The 25,107-nt window shown below is 32.1% G+C and overlaps 2 protein-coding genes across 2 annotated transcripts; both read right to left on the reverse strand.

Annotated features, from left to right (window-relative positions):
• Positions 1-7,588: 7,588 nt before the first annotated feature.
• LOC123893912 (phosphoglycerate kinase, cytosolic) lies at positions 7,589-11,613 on the reverse strand. The gene is made up of 7 exons (XM_045943740.1): positions 11,358-11,613; positions 11,051-11,267; positions 10,356-10,433; positions 9,991-10,251; positions 9,458-9,775; positions 8,928-9,086; positions 7,589-8,122 (listed from the first exon to the last, which is right to left on the reverse strand). Exons 2-7 carry the CDS (start codon positions 11,243-11,245, stop codon positions 7,928-7,930), a joined length of 1,206 nt encoding a protein of 401 aa, XP_045799696.1. The 5' UTR covers positions 11,246-11,267; positions 11,358-11,613; the 3' UTR covers positions 7,589-7,927.
• Positions 11,614-15,721: 4,108 nt separating this feature from the next.
• On the reverse strand, positions 15,722-20,057 carry LOC123893913 (phosphoglycerate kinase 3, cytosolic-like). The gene is made up of 6 exons (XM_045943741.1): positions 19,375-20,057; positions 18,245-18,322; positions 17,845-18,105; positions 16,971-17,288; positions 16,705-16,863; positions 15,722-16,151 (listed from the first exon to the last, which is right to left on the reverse strand). Exons 1-6 carry the CDS (start codon positions 19,786-19,788, stop codon positions 15,942-15,944), a joined length of 1,440 nt encoding a protein of 479 aa, XP_045799697.1. The 5' UTR covers positions 19,789-20,057; the 3' UTR covers positions 15,722-15,941.
• Between the last annotated feature and the right edge of the window lie 5,050 nt (positions 20,058-25,107).

The raw sequence follows: 25,107 nt of genomic DNA on the forward strand, positions 1-25,107 counted from the left end.
GATGCAAATACAAATTTAAAGAATCTTTTGAAGACAAGTAAACCAAGTAACTCATTACTTAGTTCAAACGACTCGTTTTATAACTAATTCACAAATTTATAATTATTGTCCACTTTTTTTTTTACTCAAAAACAACAATATTCATTCATTCAAATTCATAGGAAATACACCGATCGAAATCATTACATATTCAATTTCGTTAAAAACTAATAAGGATGAATCTGCAAACAGGCTCACAACATCCGAATTAATAGCATAAAACGGTCTAATGTCTATGACAAAGCCTACAATTGATATGACAAAATTTAAATGTCTGGAATAATTATATATTCGGATCCGCAACGTTGATGATACGAAAATCATTGAATCTGCATTGAATTTGGATCGAAACAAACCTGCAAATTTGAAAAAACAAACACCGTACCAAGACGGGACAAACACCGTACTAAGACAGGAAATCAAGACAAAACCTTTGTATTAAGACGGGATTAAAACAACATCAAATGAAAAAATCGCACAAGGAGAAACTCGAATAAAACCTAATAAATATGTGAATATCACTTATTTAAATAAAATAAATAAATAAAAAACAATCAAGAGGAGGATTCAAGCTTATGTCGCAGCTACCCCGGGCTTGTGCTAAAGGGGATAGGCTTGCAATAACCATTCCAGAAGAAGACTATGGCAGGAGTGGAAGCTTTTGCAAGCACAACTTATAGGGTAGAATCATCTGGCCCAAACGTGCAACACCGTTGACGGTTGTTGCCTTTGAAAACAAGTTAGCTCTGAAGTGGAAAGATTTAAACTAACAAGCTAGGCTACGATGGACGGATACTCAATTTGAGGGAGAGTACCAGTATCGGTTACATACCCGTACGAGTATCGGGTACATACTCGTACCTTAATTTATGTCCATACACATACATTAGTTTTTCTAAAAATGCCGAACCCCGTATCGGTACCCGATACGGATATCGGTACTGTACCCGCACTAGACAACGTAGAAACTAGGTAGTATAATTTTTTGTTCCTTAAAATAAAAAAGGTAGTATAATTTTTGACTAAGCAAGCTAGGTATATTAATGTTCAACGGGAAATTAATATATAGCATAAATATTTATATATAAAAAAAATTAGGTGGGAAATTATATTTAATATTTACAAAAATAAATAAACTATTTTTCATACATGTAATGTAATAAATTAAATATAATTACTTTAACAAATTAATTTATTTAAAAAAGTATGTTTTTAATTTTTAAATTATAATATTTTATAATTAACAAAAAATATATTTTATTTTAGGTGTTCATTTAATATATTTCATAATAATAATATTTTATGTAATGTAATAAATTAAAAATGTCTTTTTTATTAAAATAAATAAAATAAAGATAATTGTTACTTTAAATAATTTATTTATTTAAAAAAGTATGTTTTTACTTTTTAAATTATAATATTTTATAATTAACAAAAATGATAATAATAATAATAATAATAATAATAATACTATTTTTAAAAAGTTACAACCATATTCAATTTATATTTTAAATAGTTGAAGAAGAGATCAAAATTAGTACTCCCGGGGTCTTAAATATAAGCAAAAGTCAAGATGTATTTGGCTCAAATTTAGACTAAATACGTTTTGAAATTTACTTATATTTAAGACTAGAGGGAGTATCAATTAGTGACACAAATAACTACTTCATCTGATACTTATTATAATCAAAAGTTATTTTTTCGAATCATTCAACAATTAATGTATTTGATCTATAATATCGACTGGATACATTAATTTTTCTTACGTTGAATTACATACCATATAAACTATGAAAAATAAGATTTTAAGAAAATCACCCGATTCAGAAAATATTCTAATGTAGAAAAAAGTGCAACATTCTAAAAAAGAGAACCGCGAGCGATATGCCACGTCCCAGTATGACTGAGAATCTACACACAAATTTCGACTATAAAATTACCCCTTTGTACCTCATTCCAATGTGTAATTTCTTAATCTAAAATGACATACACCCTTTGGTTCTCCCATTTCTCTTATTGTTTTTCAGCCATGTCGAACGGAAGGAAAAGTTTAAGTCCCAAAAGATTGAGAAATCATTGCTCAACATACGATAGACTTGTAGTTTAGGGTGTTCCTACCCAAACCTTACCATTTTTTGTTGGAAACCATTCATCTTCTAACATGTTTCTCCATCATCAACCAAATCCTCAACAAGGTCAAATGTTTTCGATACAATTTCGATACAATTGTATCGAAAACATTTGACCTTGTTGAGGATTTGGTTGATGATGGAGAAACATGTTAGAGGATGAACATTTCCAACAAAAAATTATAAGGTTTAGGTAGGATCTCCCTAAACTACAGTTTATCATATGTTGAGCAATAATTTCTTAAGCTCCTCCACAGCCTTCTTGAAAAATTCAAGTTGAGCCTTATTCATCGCATCAACGGAGAATGGAGCTCACGCAAGTTGGTGTTACAGGAAGCTCAGTGAATTGCATGATGTCGTTGTTTTGAGGTGGACCCCGTGACAGATAACAATTTATTTATGACTGTATCAACATTAGGAGGATATATATGCACCCTCCGAGTTATTTTTATTTGAGGGCTTAAACCCAGCTTAAATGCCCTTAATTATTAATTTATATTTTCATGTAATGTTTCATGTTTTTATTTAATTAATTCTAATTAGAGTATATAGGCTTAAGTATATGATTTGTTTAAGACTAAATCTTAGGGTTATTGGAGTTTTGCTATCTTTCTCGTGTATTTGAAATTTTGTGGTTGTGCATTATATATTATTCGAATAAAGGACATCTAGTTTATTTATACTGAACTTCCGACCCGTGCATGGTATATGAAAAATTGGAGTAACATTAATCATAAATTTGGATAAATTTTCATACAACGAAAATTATGATATATTACAAAATATTTCCTTACAAACTACAATAGAAATTGTATTCACATCTTCACCGTATTTGTCGATAATCAGAATCTTTAATCATTCTCTAGAAGTAACTTTTGAAGTTGCAACAAACAACTGATCATGTGAAAACACCGGCGACGAAAGATATATCTTAATATGTTTAACAGATTGTCTTTACTCTTTATTTTAAATTTTGATTAAATATTAAAAGTTCACATTGTGATCTTATATTGAATTATGATTTTTTTGGCATAAAAGAATAGTGGCAACGAAGAAAAAAAAATGAGACATGTTTTGTAAAAAAAAATTAAAAAAATTGCATAAATATATTTTTGTAATCGTCCAAGTAAAAATTATATACACATTTCGTCATATCCCAATTTTTTTTTATAATTGGTTTACGGTTAGCTTATGTTAGCAAGCTTATAATATAAGAGATAACGGATGTTGCCGTTCAAATTTATTGAAAAACAGGGTTAACATATTAGAATTCCTAACTTTTATCACGATTGAAGCACATACCCTAGTGGTTGAAAGACTTTATTGTAAGCAAATGCAGATTCAATTTTTTTTTGTAAACTGGGTATCCTCTGCGTGCAATTGCAGAGACTAATCCCTCGAGCCTTGTGGGACCCAAATGGGTGACAAACTCTCCCTAAGAGTTTTAACACGGCTGCATTCCCAAACCAGATATCGAACCCAGGACCTTGGTTAAGCTAATGTAGATTCGATTTTTATTGTTCACAAAATTTTATTTTTTTAAATATAAAGCCACAATAAAAAGATAGGAAAAATGAGAGGGAAAAAAATTAGGTTTAGGGTTAGCTTATGTTAGCAAGCTTATAATATATAAGAGATATAACTCAAATGCAAATCTATAACGCATCTTATTTAAATTAATTTGGAACTGAATATTGCAAAAAATTCAATGGAAAATTGATTAATGTAAAAACCGGGAGAAAAAATGAGAGGAAAGAAAGTAATTGAATTCTATTTAAACAAAAAAAAAATTGTATAAAAAGAAATTGAATGTGTATTACATAAAAAAAATTGGAGTTGTATAAAAAAACGGGGTTGATTTCTATTTAAACAAAATTAAGCATTGATTTCATATTTATTACATGTGGATTACCAAATTATATGAGATTGATTCATGTAACCTAGTGGCAAATTCACCAAGTAAATCTTAAAGGTCATGGGTTTGATTCTTGTTGAGGTATTTTTTAACATTTTATTTGAATTAAATTAGGGTTAAAATGAGAGGGAAAATGAGGGGGAAAAGGATTAGGTTTAGGGTTAGCGTATCGGAATAAGCTTAGAATATAAGAGATAAGAGATTTGATAATTTGCTATATTTCTAATTATCGGTTTTTAATTGTTTAAATTGTGCAATGAAAATTGATGGTGCTTAATTGTCGTATGAAATGTTTCCTATGAAAATTGATGGTACTTAACACTTTGTGAACATAATTTTAATCACAATTAGTCTATTTGCCATAGTGGTTGAAGTGTTGTATTGTAATGAAGGGTTGCGTATTTGAATCCTAGTCTAGACAAATTTGTATTTTTTTAATAAAAAACTGCAATATAAAAGTGGAGGGAAAACAAATTAGGTTTAGGGTTTGCTTGTGTATACAAGCTTATAATATAAGAGAAGAAATATATTTTTGAGATAGTATTTGTTGTAAAAAAAAAAGATAATAAAAGATTTTTATTATATATGTTTTATAATGATGTGTTGTAAAAATCAAATAATGGTAGAGGTAATAAATTAAAAATAGATGGACAAAATTTATTTAGTTTAAATGGTTGAGATTAGAAGAAGAGGTGAGGGAACCACGTGAAAAATTAGAGGGAAAATGAAATTAGGGTAAAGATTGCTTTTTGGACCAAACTTAGAATATAAGAGATAAGAGAAATATTTTTGAGATAGTATTTTTGTAAAAAAAGAGAGATAATAAAAGATTTTTATTATATATGTTTTATAATGATGTGTTGTAAAAATTAAATAATGGTGGAGGTAATAAATTAAAAATGGATGGACAGAATTTATTTAGTTTAAATGGTTGAAATTAGAAGAAGGGGTGAGGGGACCACATGAAAAAAGAGATGGAAAATGAAATTAGGGTAAAACTTTTTTTTGGACCAAAGCTTAGAATATAAGAGATTTTCATATCTCTTATAAACTTTAGTCAATGTAATTTAGTATTAGAAATAACATTCTATATTAATGCTCTAGAAATTAATAGTTGATATTTCTAATACTAAGATATATTGAATAAACCTCGAAGAGATATGAAAATATAAATAAATAAAATGACTCTTATTTAAATAATACATAATTCAATACGACTATAATTTCAAATACATAATAAAGACAATAAAATTCCAATAACCTCTAATATTTCAAATTTCTTGTAGTGTAACCAAATCACATATATAAAATTAGTTAAGCATGTGTGCTCAAGTCAAAATTAATTAAAAACAACATGAAACATGAAAATATAAATATAAATTAATAATCACGGACATTTAAATAATTTGGAGGACTTGTTCAAAAATAAATAAATAATTTGGAGGATGCTTTAGGGCTTTTTTTTTTATTTTGATTCGAGTTTATGTCCACTTTAATAAAAATATTGCATAACACATCAGAATCATAATACGACTTCTTTGAGTTTGTTATCATTAAAATATCAAATGGGATTTTGGTATATTTTCTCGACGGATCTATCTTGATATTTTACGGGTTAAATATATTTTTGATCCCCTTGTTCAAAAAAATATATTTTTGATTCCTACAAAATTATTATGCATGTAGTTTGAGTTCCTGCTGTTAAACAAATATGTATCTTTAAATGATTATTTTGCATACATATTTAGAACATTCTAAAAAGTTCCTAAAAAAAGGACTTTTGAAATTTTATTTATAATTCGAGATTTTTGTTACTTTTATCTTTATCTTTTTGAAATTTAAAAAACTCATATTTAATTCTTCTCTTTTGAAAAAATGCTAAATTTTGTAAAAGAACTTTTAATAGTATTCAAAAAATTATAAGCTTAAATATAATCAACGACTTTTAAAATTTTGAAAAATAATAAGAACTAAAACTACGTGCATAAAAAAAATTCTAGGGACTAAAACATGCCACCAAAAGCAAAATTTTGAAATTTTATAGGACCAAAATGATATTTAACTTTTTTTTGACTATTACTTGAGGTATAGATGTATCAATGTATCATGTATCCAAAAGTATTAATGTCTGAATAAGCATTAAAACTTAAATCAGTTATGCATATGATCAACTAACACCATTTCTAGGCTCCTATCTCTATCATGGCGACTTTCCTACCATTAAGTCACCTAATCCTAACCCATGAATAACAATATCAAATATGTACACTGTCTAACTGCTTTATTTTCAAAATTTGCTTATACTACTTAAATATATAACCAAACAATCAACATTCAACAAAAAAATTACTATATAATTGTCAGCAGAACTTGAATGCTTTTGAGTACTTGTTCTATGCTAAAATTCTATTAGATAAATTATTGAAACCACAAATTTACCAAATCCAATCTCAATGAATATTACCAAATACCAACCGATAAGAATCCAGTTGAAGTAGTATCCAGAATTTAGTACAACATGTAATGCTATTATAAACTTCTGACTCTACATTTTTCCCTGGTAATCGATAAGAACTGAGTAAGTATTGTTGGTTATAACAAAATAATTACAAAACCCTCTAAAATTTTCCCTACAGATATGAAACAACCAAACAGCCAGGAACACAAAAATGATGCAGAAACTGTTAAACCAGAGACAGTATTTAAGACATTAACCCAGTTTATGCAGTAACTTGAAACGCATAAACCAGATTTTCGCTAAAACCAGAAAATATGGCAGTGCAGAAATTCACAAAAACATAACAGAAAAACAACCAAAAACACAGTGGAATATGCAGTTATGCAGGAGTATACAAACCAGAAAGTTATGCAGCATAAAAACACAAAAATCCCTATATTTACATCACCTTCTCAACACGGCCGATCCTAACTATTTGCCTATTTGGAAGTCCGGCCCCTAATAGCGCACCTTGCACTTGCTCAAGGCCGCCCATGCTTCTCAATCTATTTTCTGACAACCCCATAATTCCTCTATGTATGTATTTTTTTTCTTGATTCTTCTCTCGACAATAGTGTTTTCCTAATTTCCCTATCAGAAAACACAGTACAAGAAACAGCAAAAGTGAAAGGCATCAATGCCCTCTCTCTCGATGCTATTTATCTTTGTTTTTCTCTCAAACTTTTGAGATCAGGTCTGAATGCAGCAGCTTCCTTATTCAATTGCCCAGTTTAGCGTATTGTAAACAAAAGAGAAAGATATATATACCCCTTAAGTTGCAAAAACTAAAGAGAGAATGGTTTGAGTCACCCACTGTACATAATTGTGAGATTAGCTCACTTGTAATAATATTATATGAGAATAGTTCCACCATGATATGGTATTTCTATCTCAGTTTTATCCCTAGCAAAATTATTTAGAAACACACAATTCATCTCATAGTTCGAAATTTTACCGAGTCATCAATTAGGACTAAGGTGCACCAGATATAGTGAGAACAGAAGGTGATGAGAAATGAAAATTTTGGAGCTGAAAAATCTTGGTCATTCTTTCTTCAGCTAACCTTTTAGGATCACATTAAATCAAAATACAGCATACACCACACTAGCTAAAATAAGAAAAAATGTCCCTCAAGAAAGCAAAAGGAACCCAACTAAATAAGCAAACTCCTTACAAAATGAACATTGTTCAGAAACAATTTGATCAAGCACCATGGATGCCGCAAAAACCTTTTTATTTAGAATCTATCCTAGATTAAGCCTCTACAAGGGCAGCTCTATTGTAACAACCTCAATCAATCCAACATTGGTTGAAACCCAACCATTATAAAGCACAAAATACAAGCGTTTATGCATCATCAAGAGCAAGGACTCCAGGGAGTGGCTTCCCCTCAAGAAGCTCTAAGCTGGCGCCTCCACCGGTAGAGATGTGGCTCATCTTGTCTGCTAGTCCAGCCTTCTCCACAGCAGCTACAGAATCACCTCCCCCGATGATGGTTGTTACTCCCTTGCCACTTATCTCTGCCAATTTCTTGGCTATGGCCTGCACAGAAATCAATCATCGATCACTAGAGCTAAACTACATCAAATCAAATTGTATGAGCTTTCGGTGCATGCATGCTCATTGAACTAAGCAAACAAAAAGTTCAAAGTTTTGACTTCAAAGTCTCGGCTGAGTCACTCCCTATGTTCTCATATCATATCTCATAATAATCAAATGTTCTTACGTAAAGCACTCCCTATATGTATGTATGTTGGTGTTTGTATGTGTAAAAAGAAGTGTAAAACCAACCAAAATATTGAAATTAGTTAATTTATCGCATAAATAAATAGTAAACCAAAAGTAGTATACTACATCGGTAAATCTTATACCAATCCCACATTGAATAAGTCAAATATCAAAAGATGGGAGTTCTAATTGCATATAAAACACAAATTCTTAAAGCATTATAAGGCCCTACTAATCCGACATTGGACAAATAAGGAGAAAGGCTGGGTTTAGATTATAAATTTTGAAAACCAAAGAGTGCAATTGTTCAACTTAAAAATTAAAAAAAAATAAATTAAAAAAAAAAAAAAAAAAAACACGGTTCACCGGTTTGTGGCTTGTATATATCAAAACAATTTCTGCAGGTTTATATAGAATGGTCAAAAGGACCAATTCATAAGTTTCCCAGTTCAGCAAGACAATGCCCAATTTTAAATCAAGTACAAGCAATCATGATTATGAAGGATCCAAGTTGACAACAGATAAATTGTCTCCCAAAATTAAGTAAGCAATTTTCAAAAAAAACATGGTGGTGAATAATTTATTATGAGCACTTTCAAAAAGTCCAAATCATCCATACCTCAGTTCCTGCTGCAAACTTATCAAACTCAAAAACACCCATTGGTCCATTCCAAATAACGGTCTGACTCTTGTCCAATGCTTCATTAAATGTTTTGATGGAATCGGGTCCAATATCCAATCCCATCCATCCATCAGGGATGCTTGATGCTGGAACAATCTGAGCACAAATAAATAAAGCTTTAATATTAACATTCTAAACACTCATGAGTATATGATCATATTAGCTAGGGAAATGGTTATTGCAAGTAAGATTTCCTTATTAGAAAAATTGTCATAGTATCAGTGTCGTCAACTGCGGATCACAGAAATAGTGGTTTATTCAAATTCCGCTACGCTGTAGGACCACTATTTGACAACAATGAATAGCATCCAATTATCCATAGAATTCCTAAATTCTGTTTTTACAGGGTTGTACATGCTAGTATTGTATAATCTCCATTCACATTTCAACATTTGTTTCAAGAGAGTCCTCACAAGAGAAGGGAATTGTTGTAATAAAAAACCCAACTCTCATGAAAAACTTAATACCTTGTCGTTAGCGTCAGCAGCAAACTTGTCTGCAATGACAACATCAGTTGGAAGCAAAAGGGAAACTCCTTTAGCCTTTGCTTTTTCAATAAGTGAAGTTGCAAGATCAAGCTTGTCTTCCTCCACAAGAGAGGACCCAACTGCATAACCCTGAGCCTTGTAGAAGGTAAAAATCATCCCTCCACCAAGCAAGAGAATGTCAACTTTCTCCAACAAGGATTCAATAACTCCAATCTTGGAAGACACCTTTGAACCACCAACAATAGCAGCAAATGGTTTCTTGGGGTTTGCCACGGCTCCAACTAGATAATCAAGCTCCTGGAACAATTGAACATTACAACAGATCAATCAATAACTACATCAATTACCAAATATCAGTATTGTCATCGTAGGCAATGGCGGTATGTTCAAATTCTGCTACAAAACATTGTTATAGCAGGGCAATAGCCGCCATTTGACAACATTTTGTACTAAATATTGTATCGCAAAACACCGCCAAATATACATTGGAATTGCATTTACTCCCAACATACCTTCTGCATAAGGAATCCTGCAACAGAGGGCTTCAAGTATTTAGCAACACCTTCTGTAGAAGCATGAGCCCTATGAGCAGTGCCAAATGCATCATTCACGTAAAGATCAGCAAGGGAAGCCAACTTCTTTGCAAAGTCAGGATCATTCTTCTCTTCTTCCTTGTAGAACCTCACATTCTCTAGAAGCAAAACACCACCTTCTGGAGTTTGTGCAACCAACTTCTCAACTTCCTCGCCAATAGAGTCACCAGCAATCTTAACCTATAATAATCAAGAGAAATCAACAAGATTAACACAGACCAGCAAATAAGAACGGTTGGATGCAATCCCAAAATAAAACATAACAGCTTAGTAAGTAGACACACCTCAGTTCCAAGAAGTTCAGACAACCTTGGCACAAGTGGCTTCAAACTGTATTTAGGTGTTACACCCTTTGGACGTCCCTGAAAACAACAGATTCAAGAAAAAAACTTGTCATCACTCAATATTCACTAATATCACACGTCTCTGACATTCATAATTTATTATTGAGTTAAATATGCTTTTAGTCCTATAAAATCACAATTTTCAAGTTTAGTCCCTCAACAAAAACTATTCACTTTCAGTCCCATTTTGCATTTTATAGGGACTATTTTCAAGATTAAAAGTGTCTATATTTTGTATAAAAAATAGAAAATAAAGACTATTTGTACACACTACAAATATTATGGGTGGTAAAAGTTACCATATAGGAACTAAATTTGAAACTAAAAACATATTTAACCCAAGTTTATTTAACTATTCATAAGTACATCAATACATTCAAAAATCAAATTAGTAAAAACCTAAAATGGCAAACCTATAAGCATATAATATACCACCAGATCTCATTTAAATACAGAATTAAATCACAGAAAATTAAAACCAAAAAAACTTTTCACCACAACCAGATCAAAACCAGTCACACTTAAAAGCAATAAAAAATTAGACTCTAATAATTCATTAATTCAAAGATCAAAATAATACACAACCAGAAACTAAAAACACACGAAATCGATACATAGAGAGAAAGATGCTATACCAGATGGCTTGAAAGGATAACTTTGGCACCATAACCAGTCAAGTATTTGATAGTAGGAATAGCAGCACGGATTCTGGTATCATCAGTGATGTTCAAGTTATCATCCAAAGGAACGTTTAGATCAACCCTAACGAAAACTCTTTTTCCCTTCAAATCAGCTTCTTTCAATGTTCCAACGCTTCTTTTTGTCGCCATTTTGATATGCTTTTTCACGAATCTGAAACAATCAATAACAAAAAACGAAAAAGGATTAGAATTTGGTAAGGGAAAAGGATGAAGATTGAGCGATTTTGGTGGCGGAACTTACAATGGATGATATGATTGAGATCGATGTGTGTGAGAGATGGAATGGAAGAGATCGATGTTCGAATATGGAGTGTGTGAAGGAAGGTTCTGGAAGATTTATAGAGAAAGGATGAGACTCGTGTGAAGCGCACGTGTGAGATGGGGTTTTATTTTTGGTTTTATTTTTGGTTTTGATTTTTCTTGTTTGAGAATTAAACGCTTTTTCTTGGGTGACACGGTGGGCGCAGTGGAACTAGAATCTATGGACCATATGGTTCAAAAATAAAATATTTGTGGTTTGTTTCAGTTTTAAATGAAAAATTAAAAAAAAAATTGATATTTAGTGAGATTTAATTTGAGTCAATTTTTATATATTTAAATTACAAATTTTAATTCTGTTTATTAAACATTAATATTATAAAAATACAATAAAATAATATGATTGATGTAAAATAAATATAAATATATTAAAAATTAATATTACAAATATTTGAAATATATAAAATAGGTTCAGACTCTAGTACACCACTTATTCAACTTTGTTTTTCTTTGACAAAACTCACTTATTCAACTTAAAAGGTGAATTTCTAGCCACCAGACTACACGATAAATAAAACTAAAAACAAATAAATAATAGGTTAATATAATAAATCATACTACTAAAAACATAAATAAGTATTTAAATATACAAATGCAGTTTGGTTAGGTTTGGATCAATTTCAAAAAATTCATCCAAAATTTATTCCAATTCAGCGGTTTTCACAAAATAACATTCAAATACATCTAATAAAATTTTGTTTTGTATGTTTTTCGGTTTTTTTAGATTAATTTGGATCTGTTTGAGTTTAAATATTCCTAGATGCTAATGCTAATATTGATATCATATCAGTAAATCAATATTAATTACATAAAAGTCACTAGCTTTAGTTTAGAGGTGAGGGGTTTGGGTAGTATGCTGGATATTCTGGGTTTGATTCCCAGCTACATTGTAAACCAAAAAACATATATATTAATTACATGTTTTTTTTTTTGAAAAATAATTACATGATCTTATTCATACAAAATTACTATGGTAATAAATTTCTTCATTTTTCTTTCAAAATTAAAAATTCTTCACTTTTGCTTATGTTTATGGAGTTGTTGGAAGTGCATAACTCACCTATGAGTTCACAGGTTTTTCTAGGAAGATACTTATTGTAAAACGACATAAAAACTTTATATTTATATTATGGTAACTAGTGTCCAATTTATTATTTTAATTAGAATGTATCACTAACAGACAGAAATATCAAAATTGTTAGGTCGAATGTCATGATTGAAGTTCGAACTCAATCACTCCACTTTGTTTGTGTGAATTTCTCCAAGAATCGAACTAATTCATCTTACGGAAAATTCAATTACTTAGTTAAAAGAAAAGAAAAACATTTAATCCACAAAGTATAGTTCAACTTACAAATACCTTTAATAAATTGTAGGTCGAAAACTCTCATTCAAGTTTGAATGATGAGTTCACAGTTGTGTGTAAATTTTAGTAGTATTTATTATTTTATTTATAAAAAAATTAAAAAATAAACATTCATGAAGAAAAGAGGCGTAAAAACATTCAACAGTGTTCTCACAAAGAAAATTCCTAAAATGAAATTGACAAACAAGAGAAATTGCAAGGGGATATTCCATTCAGCATATTTCTCTTTCATTTATTTTATTCTTCTTTCAATTTGAAATTATTAAATGTAATAATTATTAATTAATTAATTTATGTGAGTACGGATACTACCTTGATTAACTGCTTTAATTATACGCAACTTGGCATGGACATTATTAGTATTTTGTGTTGGGGGACCTCTTCCAATTCGTTATGGCTCGTGCTATGTAGTATGTACCATGCCACCTGACGCAAGGTTTTTTAAATAGAGAAAGCTGACATGTGGATAAAGACTTTGTTTGATAAATTATTGTCATCTTTGAGATTAATAGCTGATTTTTGAATCAGATTTTAAGGTAATTGTATGGTAGCCTAAGCTTTAAGTTAATTGAAGTCCTTTGAGGCCAATATAATTGTGGATAAGACCACCAAAATCAATACGGCCTGGATTTCCAAATGAGCTACTATTTATGTTCAACTTCAAACACGGAGCCGTTGGTGGATTCCACGCCACTTGTCGAGTGATGTGCGCCCTATTGTCTACAAATAAAAAGTATTCTTAAACTACGTGTATATATTTTTATAAGTCATTATGTTTGGTCTAGTGGCGAGGAATTTGGGTAGTAAGCTGTAGGTCCTAAGTTAGATCTCCAGCTTATTGTAAAAAAAAATAAAAAATAAAAATAAATAAAATTTTACTAACATTGATTAAAGGAAAATGCTTGTTATCGCGAAAAACATTTCACGACAGAATCACGAAGAGCTTTAGCGCGAGATAACTATATACTAAAACTCGTAATTTTATCTTGCTTGTATAATGGTTTGGAGAGGATACCACGTATTTAAGGTGATATTTATTCGGTGCTTACACTTTAGTGGGCGGTAGATGGGGCCAAAGCATACTACATTAAGACAAGTTTATGGGTTGAGTATTTTCTCTTAATTTTTTTTATTAAGAATCAATTGGATTTTTGCAATTATCTCTTAATTGAGACCCTTTAAATATAACTTAGTGTCCTGTAAACTGAGTTAAGTTTACGAGACGTTTCGGCTGTCTGCACATATAATGCAATGTTCTATCAACCGAGCTAAGTTCACATGACTTTCTACTACTTAATTTTAGTTTCGAATAATTTTAGGGTCCGTTTGGATTAACTTATTTTTGAGCTTATGCAAACAACTTATGCAATATAAATTAGGTTTTATGCTATTTTATAAATTCACATTAGTGAAAATTGTATTTTTATAAACTATTTTATCATAAACTAGTTTGACAAACTTATAATAATAGATAAAATTACATAAATTGTTTGCATAAGCTCAAAATTAAGCTAATCAAAATGGACCCTTAGTCTATATCGTTAAATCAACATTTCGTTACTTTTATCTAACACTTTTGACTTTTAATAAAATTATATTTAATTCGTCCATATTTTTTTTTTTGACGATATAAATCATCCATTTTTTTACTAATAAATCATCCATATTTTTTTTTTAAAGAAATCATCCATTTATTTTTTTTTACAAAAGAAATCATCCATATTTAACCTTTATGTATTGTGCTGTGCAACTTCCGTATATTATGCAGAAACGTGCATTTTGATTGGTGCGCCTATTGTCGTGATGAATTCGTGATATATGTATTCGCTGTAAATAGCAATGCTCTTGATTAAAATCAAATATAAAATTTCGGTCTAACGAGTTTGCAAGGTCTAACAATAGCAATATCAAGATTATTATGTTGAACCATCTTTTACTGCTATTTGAGTTTGAATTTAAAATCTCTCATTTGTATGAGTGAATTTTCAAATAGTATTTGTCATTCTTCCACAGCAAAAACCTTAAAATTGTGATTTTTTTTCCACAGCAAAAACCTTAAAATTGTGATTTTTTTTCCACAGCAAAAACCTTAAAATTGTGCGTGATAGCTATGTGATTAATTATTTACATCTTAGGTTGCTCATGAACCTCTAAAAAGTGTCTTCACATTTATGTGGGTAGATAAATATCTATTATGAAAGTGACTTATGAAAAAAGAAGAAGTGATGCTGATCGATTTTGTGGCTTGGGATCATTGAGAGAAAACCAGATACAACATAATTTAGGGCTGTAAGTTTAGTTTGCTTTGCCGACCAAAGATTATGCAGCTAAGTTTTCTAGACCCTCGTGGGATCCATTTTCCAATCATTCAACTTAACATAATGTGATTTGTCAATTGTCAACATGAGACTAATACTCAACCAACAACTAAGTGGTAGAGACTAGAGAGTTCTAATTCTAGATTCACATGAATTCATTTGTTATCCTACCTTTATTATATATAAAGCAATGACAAAGTTAATCAAGAATCCTTTAGCTAAATAGTACTTCCGATAAAAACAGTTGACTTTTTAGGTTCATTGAATAACTGATATATCTGATCCATATTATAAACCAGATACATCAAGTATTTAATGAATTTAAAAAATAAATTGTTTCTTATAAAAATAAAAAGGAGTATAAAGTTTCAAGCTGATAATTTACTTTGATAAATGTAATTTACTTCAATTACTCATGAATGGTGAAGGCTTTTGGTAACAAACATATTAAAAATGAAGCTTGGACCAATATCGTAGACAGTTTTAAACATAAATGACTAACTTGACATAGAAAGAAAATGATAATTGACTTATTTGAAACTTTGAATTAAGTTAAACAACCTCTGATGCAGTTTTAAACATAAATGACTAACTAATGGAAGATTTGTTTGAATTTTTATTTTTTTATAGTAGATTTATTTGAATTTATGGCACTCAGCCTAGGTTGGTTTACAATTACAAGCAATTTATGTGTGAAGAGAAACTAAAGCATGATAAAATATACACTAACAAACTCGGAAGGGTACTACAACATAAGCTCTTTTACAAGGTTGTGAGAACACTTAACACGAGGGTTGGAAAAAATTACAAGCTGAAAACTGTCTTACACGGCAACTGGTACGGCTTCATCGAGAGCGAGGACACCTGGAAGCTCTTTGCCTTCCAATAGCTCCAAACTTGCACCACCACCAGTGGATATGTGGCTCATGACATCGGCGACTCCTACTTTCTCCACAGCCGCAACAGAATCTCCTCCTCCAATAATAGTTGTCACCCCCTTTCCACTGAGGTCAGCCAACTTCTTTGCAATAGCCTGAAGGAAAGGTCCGACATTTAAATTATGTGAACAGACGTGGAAAGCAGAAACTAACAAAATAACAGCTAACATTTGTTATTTAAAAAAAATAACAGTCGCGAGTCGCCAAAAGTAGAAAAATAGAATATCTTGTAGTAACTGCAGATGACATTTGAATCATCCCAATTCAAAGACAAAACTTTTGTTATGTGAATGAATAAACATACAATTTGCAAGACATACATGTCACATTAGGAACACTAACTACAACACTATGAAGCACTGACACAGACACAAACATTTCACAAGATACCGACACGTAGACATTGATAATAATTTAAGAATTAAGAAATAAGAAAATATAAGTGACTGAATGTAACTCTACATGTGTTAGTGTCGTGTTAGTGTCAAAAACCAGACACGCCTTTAATCTAAAGTGTCGGTGCAACAAAACTCCTACTGCATATTTATGGAAGTATGTATCATCATAGAGTGGAGATATTTTGACTGCAAACATTGTTTATATATATATAATATGAACCAGACTCCATATGTGAGGGTTATTGCATACCTCTGTTCCAACAGCAAACTTGTCAAACTCAAACACTCCCATTGGTCCATTCCATATGACGGTTTTGGTGGTATCCAATGCGTCGTTGAATGTTTTAATAGAATCTGGGCCAATGTCCAATCCCATCCAACCATCAGGGATGGCAGATGCTGGCACGATCTGAAAGGGTTAATGCAGAATTTAGAATGTTGCAGCAAATGATTACGATTCTGAACGAGTAATGTTTGTTGCTGATCTAAACTCTAAAAGTAGCATAGAAAATAAACCTGGCTGTTGGCATCAGGAGCGAATTTGTCTGCAATCACGACATCACTTGGTAGCAAGAGTGACACACCCTTTGCCTTGGCTTTCGCAATTAGTGTTGTAGCAAGCTCCAATTTATCTTCCTCCACTAGGGATGAACCAACTGAAAGACCTTGTGCCTTGTAAAAGGTGAAGATCATTCCTCCACCGAGAAGAAGGATGTCAACTTTTTCTAGAAGTGATTCAATCACTCCAATTTTAGATGACACCTTGGAACCACCCACAATTGCAGCAAATGGCCTTTTTGGGGTTGATACTGCCCCGACAAGGTAGTCAAGTTCCTACAACGTGAAAATACACACGTCAAATATTATTATTAGATATACATTGAATTAAAAAATTTAACACTTCCCCATTTACTTTCTGAAAAATAATTCAATTTGCATTTTCAAAAATCTATGTTCATTTTAAATTGATACAAAGTAGATGGAAGGTTGATGTAGTGAACAATTGTGGTAGAGAGAAGTTGGGATGAATGCATTTTCAAAGACAATAGAAAGAAACAATATTTTGGCATTTCAAAAATTCTGAAAATGCCCTGTTTTCAAAAATTGTGAGGAAAATATCGAATCTATATTATCGTGTGGTTATTAGTTGAAATGGAAATGAACATATGAAACATGGAAATTCAATGGTCGCTGAATTTTCCCTGAAGAATGATTCACATTTAACATGAAACTTTACTTCATGACAAGACAAGTAATCAAACTTATTATAAGACAAACTGTAAAAAAGAGTAAAAGTTATGAAGTTCAAAAACCTTAATTAGATGGTTTGCAGAAAATTTAGATTAACTATTGATAATTATTTAGTAGAAGTCAGGAGAGAAAAACCAACCTTTTGCAAAAGAAAACCAGCAACAGATGGCTTCAAGTATTTAGTGACTCCTTCTGTTGATGCATGTGCCCTGTGAGCAGTTCCAAATGCATCATTCACATACAAATCTGCGAGTGCGGCAAGCTTCTTTGCATGTTCGGGATCGTTCTTTTCTTCCTCCTTGTAAAACCTCACATTTTCTAGAAGTAGAACTCCACCATCTGGAAGGGAAGCGACCAACTTTTCTACTTCTGGACCAATACTGTCCTCAGCCTTAATAACCTGTCAATTATCCAGATGCAAGAAAAGGGCAACGATATTGTTATTATCCACCAAACATCAAACAGTCATATATTATTAACCTTCTGTACTTCAATTCATTCATTAACGATCATTAACGATCATTAACCTATAAACATACCTCGATTCCAATGAGTTCGGAAAGCCGGGGAACGAGAGGTGCCAAGCTGTATTTGGGAGTGACACCCTTTGGCCTTCCCTGAAAGCAAAACAAAGCATGGATTTTAGATGATGAAACATTGAATCTCTTAATAGAAAACTCAGCACTTAACATTGCAATAAAATGCATTTACATGTATTAACAAACTATGAAGTTATTAAAATCTACAATAACTATTCAATTGTCAGTCATGATCACTTCAAACTTTAGCCTCTAAAGTGCATTCCTTTCTTACTTCCGGGTCAAATTAAACCCCAAATGCTTCATTAGTAAGAATTTGAATTCTACCACTCTCTTAATCTTATTCAACATCTATCTCTCAATTCGAGAGAGATTTGTTAAGATCTATTAAACACACCTATTCTGATTTTCTTCAAATTTTCATTCACCTACTCAAATTCAAAACATTTTTAATTCAACAGCCACAAAATATATATCTTTTTCATTTCAATTTCCACTAACATTCTGATTTCATCAAGGCATTAACATATACAGACAAAAAAGTAAAAGATTTTGATACATATGTCAGTTACTCAGATTGAGCGCCTTCAAAGCAAGCAACATCAACAATTGATGAATAAATTAACATTTGATACTATAAGCACAAAATCATGGATGGTTAAAATAACAATCCTTCAGTTTCTTGCTTTACTACTAACTCAACGGCCAAATCAGGTTACTCCTACATGCATCATACAAAAAAATTACATTGTGATCTATGAAACATTGACACAAACACCAATCATAATTTTATTTATTTTTAGTATTAACCATCTGATTCCCAAGGAAGTAGCCCAGTAATCAGAGTTCGGCAGCGAGATAAATAAAATCTGGCCAAGAATCTGGCCAAGAATTGTCCTAGTAGAAATCAAACTCAGATTCTCCCGAACAATTCGTTCGTACATTCTAAGGGAGCTCATTAACCAGTTGAGATCAATTACTTGGTTAACACCAATCATAATCTGAGTAAACTGAAGTAATTGAATAATTGAATGTAGCCACATGTATACACGCATTCGATCCAAAATATGAGTGTTACATACACTATAACTAAAATGTAAATAGGGATTAATGAAAGAAATGAGATATACCAAATGACTAGAAAGGATGACTTTAGCACCATTTTGAATAAGATGTTTGATAGTTGGAATAGCAGCACGAATTCTAGTATCATCAGTAATATTCTGATTATCATCAAGAGGAACATTCAAATCAGCCCTCACGAAAACCTTCTTTCCTTTCAATTCTGCCGCACTCAAATCTCCAACACTCTTCTTCGCCATGGACACCACTCTCATTCCTCTCCCGCTCACTGACCTCACCTTCGACGCCACCTGCACTGCCAACAAGGGGTCAGCAGAAGCGAACCCCAGTCGGCGGAGTGGACGGGCGCCGAGGAATGAGGATAGTTGGACACGGGAGGGGGATGGGGCCACAGATTGGCCTGATGATGATTTTGTGGTGGGGAGGAGAGAGAGAGTTGTAGGTGCTGTAGCTGAAGCCATTGTGGAGAGAGAGTGTGTGTGATTTTTTGGAGTGAGAGAGTGAAGAAGTGAATTAAGTTTTGGAGGTTATTTTATGATATGAGGTGGAAATGAAGGTAGGGGAATAGAAGAAAGATGTGGACGTGAAGTACAAAGGAAGAATGATTGGGTGTGGTTTGGGGATTTTGGATTTCTCTTATCGTTGAGGTGAGGTTCTAGATCTTCCTTGCTTTTTTTCCTCATATATGTTCCATTCCACACCCATCTCATGTTCTTTACCTTTTTGTTATATGGAATATGGATAGTTTACTCGTCTAATATTATTAGATGAAATCGTGAATTTTCGATAAGTAAAAATTGAATTATAAAACGTTCAAGGTACTTAACCCTTACAATTTAAAGATCGATCAAATGTTATGAAGGCAAGCTAAAAGATTATTACATCTATCAACAAAAGTATAAGGAGTATGACTCCCGCTTCTAAACATAATAAATAAGAAAAAAGAGTAATTTGATCCATAATAGAAGACAAATTCGGCATATCTTCTCTAAACACGATATTGTTGCGGAGACACCAGAGACACCACGAAGTAGCTAGCCAAATTAAATGGCGAACCTTTGGTCCTTTATTACTTTTCACTAGAGAGCCAAACAAAATGGAATGACTCCACCTTTCTTAAAAAATAATATCATCTACCTGCATCCAACGAAATATTTTCTTCCACACTTGTTGTGAAAACTGGAAGTTGAATAACACATGGTTTAGATCTTCAACCTCTCTAAAGCAAAAATCGAAACATAACTCGTGCGGATTTGTAATGACACCCCTTTTAGCCAATGATGCACGTGTTGACAATTTAGCTAATAACGGTCACCACCTGAAACACTAACTTTGGATGGTACATCATTCGACCAAAGCCTTTGTAAAACAATCATAACATTTGTCTCAATAACATTTGTTTCTTTTTTTAAGGATCCCAGTAACATTTGTGACAACATGTTTTGGAAGTAAGAGTAAAATGAACTAACTGAGAACATGCCTGAAGGGTCCGATATCCATTTTCATCGGTATGCTCTATCCCGGTTCGGCTAGTAAGGTATCAGTCATCAACGGTGTTATCCATTCCAATTTTCATCTATCGTTATCTCACCAGCCCATATTCTTGATTGAGGCTTCTTGGTTTGCCGCTTTAACATATAAAGATGGAAATAAAATCCATCAAGGGTGTTATGTCAAGCCACTTTTCCTTCCAAAATGCTATCATATTTCCATCTGCCAACAAGTTAATAATATCTAAGCTGAACCAACAAGAATTCGACGGTCCTTCTACTTTCATAATATCGTGCCACCATAATGATGTATTGTAGCTACTCAGATTGACACCATTATGCAAGAAGTTGGCAGCCAAGGAGCCATGCCGAAAAGCCAATTTTTTTTTGCCAAGAAATATTAGCTTCAACCAACCCTCTCCACTTTCATTTATTGAGCAGTGCTAAATTAGAGATTTTTAATGCCAACCCTACCACAATCTTTTGGAATACAAATAAAATCTCATGCCACTCAATATATCTTGTTGCTATCTAATCCCCACCCCCACATAAAAACTCACAAGCTCTTTCAAAATGCACACCGGTGCCTTAAAGAAAGAGAAAAAATTTAGAGGCAGGCTAGAAAGTACCCAATTGATTAGAGTGACTCGGCCGCCTATGAATAAATTGATACCCTTCCAACTACCAAGTCTTTACCGCATAGATTCCATAATAGGAGTCCATGTAACTTTTCTTCTCATATGAGCACCCACCGAGATTCCTAAAAATCGAAAAGAAATATTGTCCACAGATAAGGCTCGCATGCATGTGCGAGGTGTGCGACGGCATAGGGCCTCAAAATTTTGAGGGTCTCAACTCAAAATTTTGAGATCCTATAATATTATTTATACCTATAAAATATCAGATGTATATTAATAGATTAATTTTTAGGCCCTAAAATAATAGTTATATATTGTTAATGTTCATAAATATCATGAGTATCAATATATTAGTTATCTATACTCGTAAATATAGTTCTAGTCCATTTTAATCTTTGCATAAAATTTAATCTTAGATTATGATGTTCCTTTTTGACGTTATATTCAAAGATAATTATTTTGTATTTCTTGTTCATTTAATTTAATGTAAGGTTTAATATTGATAATTTATATGTTTACAAGAATGTTTTTTTTTATATTATATGCAATTTAAATCGATAATTTTTTAATTTTTTTTTATTAAGGGGCCACTTTTATATTTTGCACAGAGCCTCCTAAAACTCGGAGACGCCTTGTGTCCAAAGCACAATGCAAAAAAGTTGATGCTAGCTGCAGGCAGAACATTCTTATCCAAATTAATGCCATATTTTTGAAGAACTTAAATTTCAATCCCGAGATTAGCTCAAAACTGTTTTGTTGTAAATCATGTTGTTTATTACATCAAATGATAGTAGAGTGAGTGTTGAAAATATAATATTTTTAGGGGTCTTGCTAACGAGTGTCCTCGAGGTACTCTTTAAGCATTCCATTAAAAGAAATTTTTTATTCAAAAATTTAAACACTTCAATTTCAACTTTACGCATTCTTATAAAAATTCTATAAAAAACTTATTATTTAAGGGCTTAAAGAGTGCCCGGAGTACTATTTAGCATTTGCCTAATTTTAGAATTCATCGGGTAATTAGTCATTTGGTTTACCCAAATATATATAATTGAATTAATTATTCATTTATGGGAAGATCAATACCAAAATGTGTAGCCGTTTAGTCGTGTCGCTCTCTATTTATAAAAGCAACACTTATTCGCCATTAAACTCAAATTTTTGTTCATCTCTTCCATTGTTTTTCTCTTTTTGCCTCTCTTGCATTCTCTTTTTGTCTTCAACAAGGAGCTCTCTAAGATAATTGAGTAGTGCGAGAAGTGCGTCATTGGAGAGATCACTAAGAGTTTTGAAGTGGAGTATGTAAAAGATCCGAGCGACGATGAGGTCAAGGTCCTCGGCGTTGCAACATACCAGTTGAACGTAAAGAGGCTTTACAAATTTTTATGTCAGGTCATTGCAGGTCGTATTGAGAATAAGAGTGTAGATTATGTACGTAAGTACTTTGGGATTGAAAATGATTTCACGAGGAAGAGACTAAGCTCCGTGAAGATCTTGCTTGGACTTTTATTGGAGTCGAAGAATATGATAATTGAATCAATAATAATTATGATGTATTATGAATAGGGAATATGAATTCTCCAATGTTATCTTTGAACTTATGAATTAAATATGCAATTTTTTTCCTAATATTATACAACTTATGTTTGATTGTGCTATAGTATCGTTGATGGAGATTGATCAAATATTTATTCTTGTATACGCCCTACAAACCAAAACTACGAACTTGTATCATATTTTCAGAACAATATAAAAGAAATCATTTCAAACGTTGATTCGAGTTAAATGGAGATGAAGTTTGAAAAAATATGACTGAAGATCAAAGAAATCATTGCAAGCGTTGATTCAAGTTAAACAAAGAAGATGAAATTTGAAAAAACATGACTGAAGATCAAAGAAATCATTGCAAGCGTTGATTTGCGTTAAATGAAGAAGATCAAAGAAGATGAAATATGAAAATTAAGAAAATGAAAAGAAAATTTGTACCTCTGCAGAGTTCTTTGAAATGTGTTTTTTGTGTTTGGAGGACAAATGAATACAGAGGGAAATATGTCACTTTTGTATTCAAGAGAGAAAAACGGTGATTTGACATAAAATTTTCTTTTGATATCCAACCACCTTAGTTGTATTCAAACTGTGGCTCCCTAAAAAGTGTGTTTTGTCTCACAAAATGAAGTAGTCGGCTTAGTTAAAGTGAATTGTGAAATACAGTTCGGTTAAACTTGCTATTAGTTCAGTTAGTTAATTTTTGGACATCAAATGCCCTTATTTGGGACACTTGGTAGCATAGCAAACATGGACAAACTTTATTTTTCCGGGTACTAAGACTTTCTTATATTGTAATAATAATTGACTTCATTGCTTGCTATTTCGATATTGTGGGTTGTTGGTGTATGGACCTGTCTCCGCGTTGGCGATCAGGTTCATTCACCATTATCAATATCCGAGTTCGGTGCTCGCCAACCTTCTTTAATTTATTCTAGGCTTAAATGCAGTTTTGCCCCCCTGTTTTGATTAAATCGGAATTTTACCCCCCCTATTTTAAAATGCGGACTTTTACCCCCCCTATTTTATAATTTTTTGGATTTTGCCCCCATAATATTCTGCTTTCGAGTCACAACTTCAAAGCTTCGCACACAACTCAATTTATCACAATAATTCACCAAACGGATATCGAAATGACCGTAATCGAGTTATCTTTCTACAGAATCAAACCCCACTAAATTTGGAGTTACAAAGAGAGATTAATTACCATTTTAGTGAAGGTATGTCCCCCAAAATTCTGCAAAAATCTACTTTTGAGTCACAACTTCAAAGCTTCGCACACAAATCAATTTGGATCAATAATTCACCAAACGGATACCGAAATGACCATAATCGAGTTAGCTTTCCACAGAATCAAACCCCACTAAATTTGGAGTTACAAAGAGAGATTAATTACTGTTTTAGTGAAAGTCTGTCCAATTACTAATTTTGCAGAAATCTACTTATGACCTTCAAATTCAACATCGTCTACCAAACACATCGTAACTCCAAATTTAAATAAATTTAAATGACAACAAGGGTAATTTCGTTAGCTTTCCGGACATGTAAATACTATTGAAAAATGAGCTACAAGGTGAGAGACATGACAAAAATACTAGTAGTAGTTCCATACAATAATTGATTTGGACAGACCTTCACTAAAATGATAATTAATCTCTCTTTGTAACTCCAAATTTAGTGGAGTTTGATTATGTGGAAAGATAACTCGACTACGGTCATTTCAATATCCGTTTGATGAATTATGGATCAAAACGGAATTCTGTGCGAAGTTTTGAAGTTGTGACTCGAAAGCGGATTTTATGCTGAATATTTGGAGGACATACCTTCACTAAAACGGTAATTAATCTCTCTTTGTAACTCCAAATTTAGTGGGGTTTGATTCTGTGGAAAGATAACTCGATTACGGTCATTTCGATATCCATTTGGTGAATTATTGATCCAAATTGAGTTGTGTGCGAAACTTTGAAGTTGTGACTCGAAAGCAGAATTTTAGGGGGGCAAAATCCAAAAAATTATAAAACAGGGGTTAAAAGTCCGCGTTTTAAAACAGGGGGGGTAAAATTCCGATTTAATCAAAATAGGGGGGCAAAACTGCATTTAAGCCTTT

This window comes from Trifolium pratense, linkage group LG7 (assembly GCF_020283565.1).
Source record: "Trifolium pratense cultivar HEN17-A07 linkage group LG7, ARS_RC_1.1, whole genome shotgun sequence".
Taxonomy (NCBI): domain Eukaryota; kingdom Viridiplantae; phylum Streptophyta; class Magnoliopsida; order Fabales; family Fabaceae; genus Trifolium; species Trifolium pratense.

Bases quoted from the DNA above. Each gene is read 5' to 3' on its own strand.
- LOC123893912 (XM_045943740.1), bottom strand. From the start codon at position 11,245: ATGGCGACAAAAAGAAGCGTTGGAACATTGAAAGAAGCTGATTTGAAG. The intron at 10,434-11,050 runs GTATAGCATCTT...TGTTGTTTTCAG, and splicing joins TTATCCTTTCAAGCCATCTG to GGACGTCCAAAGGGTGTAAC. The intron at 8,123-8,927 runs GTATGGATGATT...ATTTCTGTGCAG, and splicing joins AGTTTGCAGCAGGAACTGAG to GCCATAGCCAAGAAATTGGC.
- LOC123893913 (XM_045943741.1), bottom strand. From the start codon at position 19,788: ATGGCTTCAGCTACAGCACCTACAACTCTCTCTCTCCTCCCCACCACA. The intron at 18,323-19,374 runs GTATATCTCATT...TTTTGCTTTCAG, and splicing joins TCATCCTTTCTAGTCATTTG to GGAAGGCCAAAGGGTGTCAC. The intron at 17,289-17,844 runs GTTGGTTTTTCT...TTCACGTTGTAG, and splicing joins CTGGTTTTCTTTTGCAAAAG to GAACTTGACTACCTTGTCGG.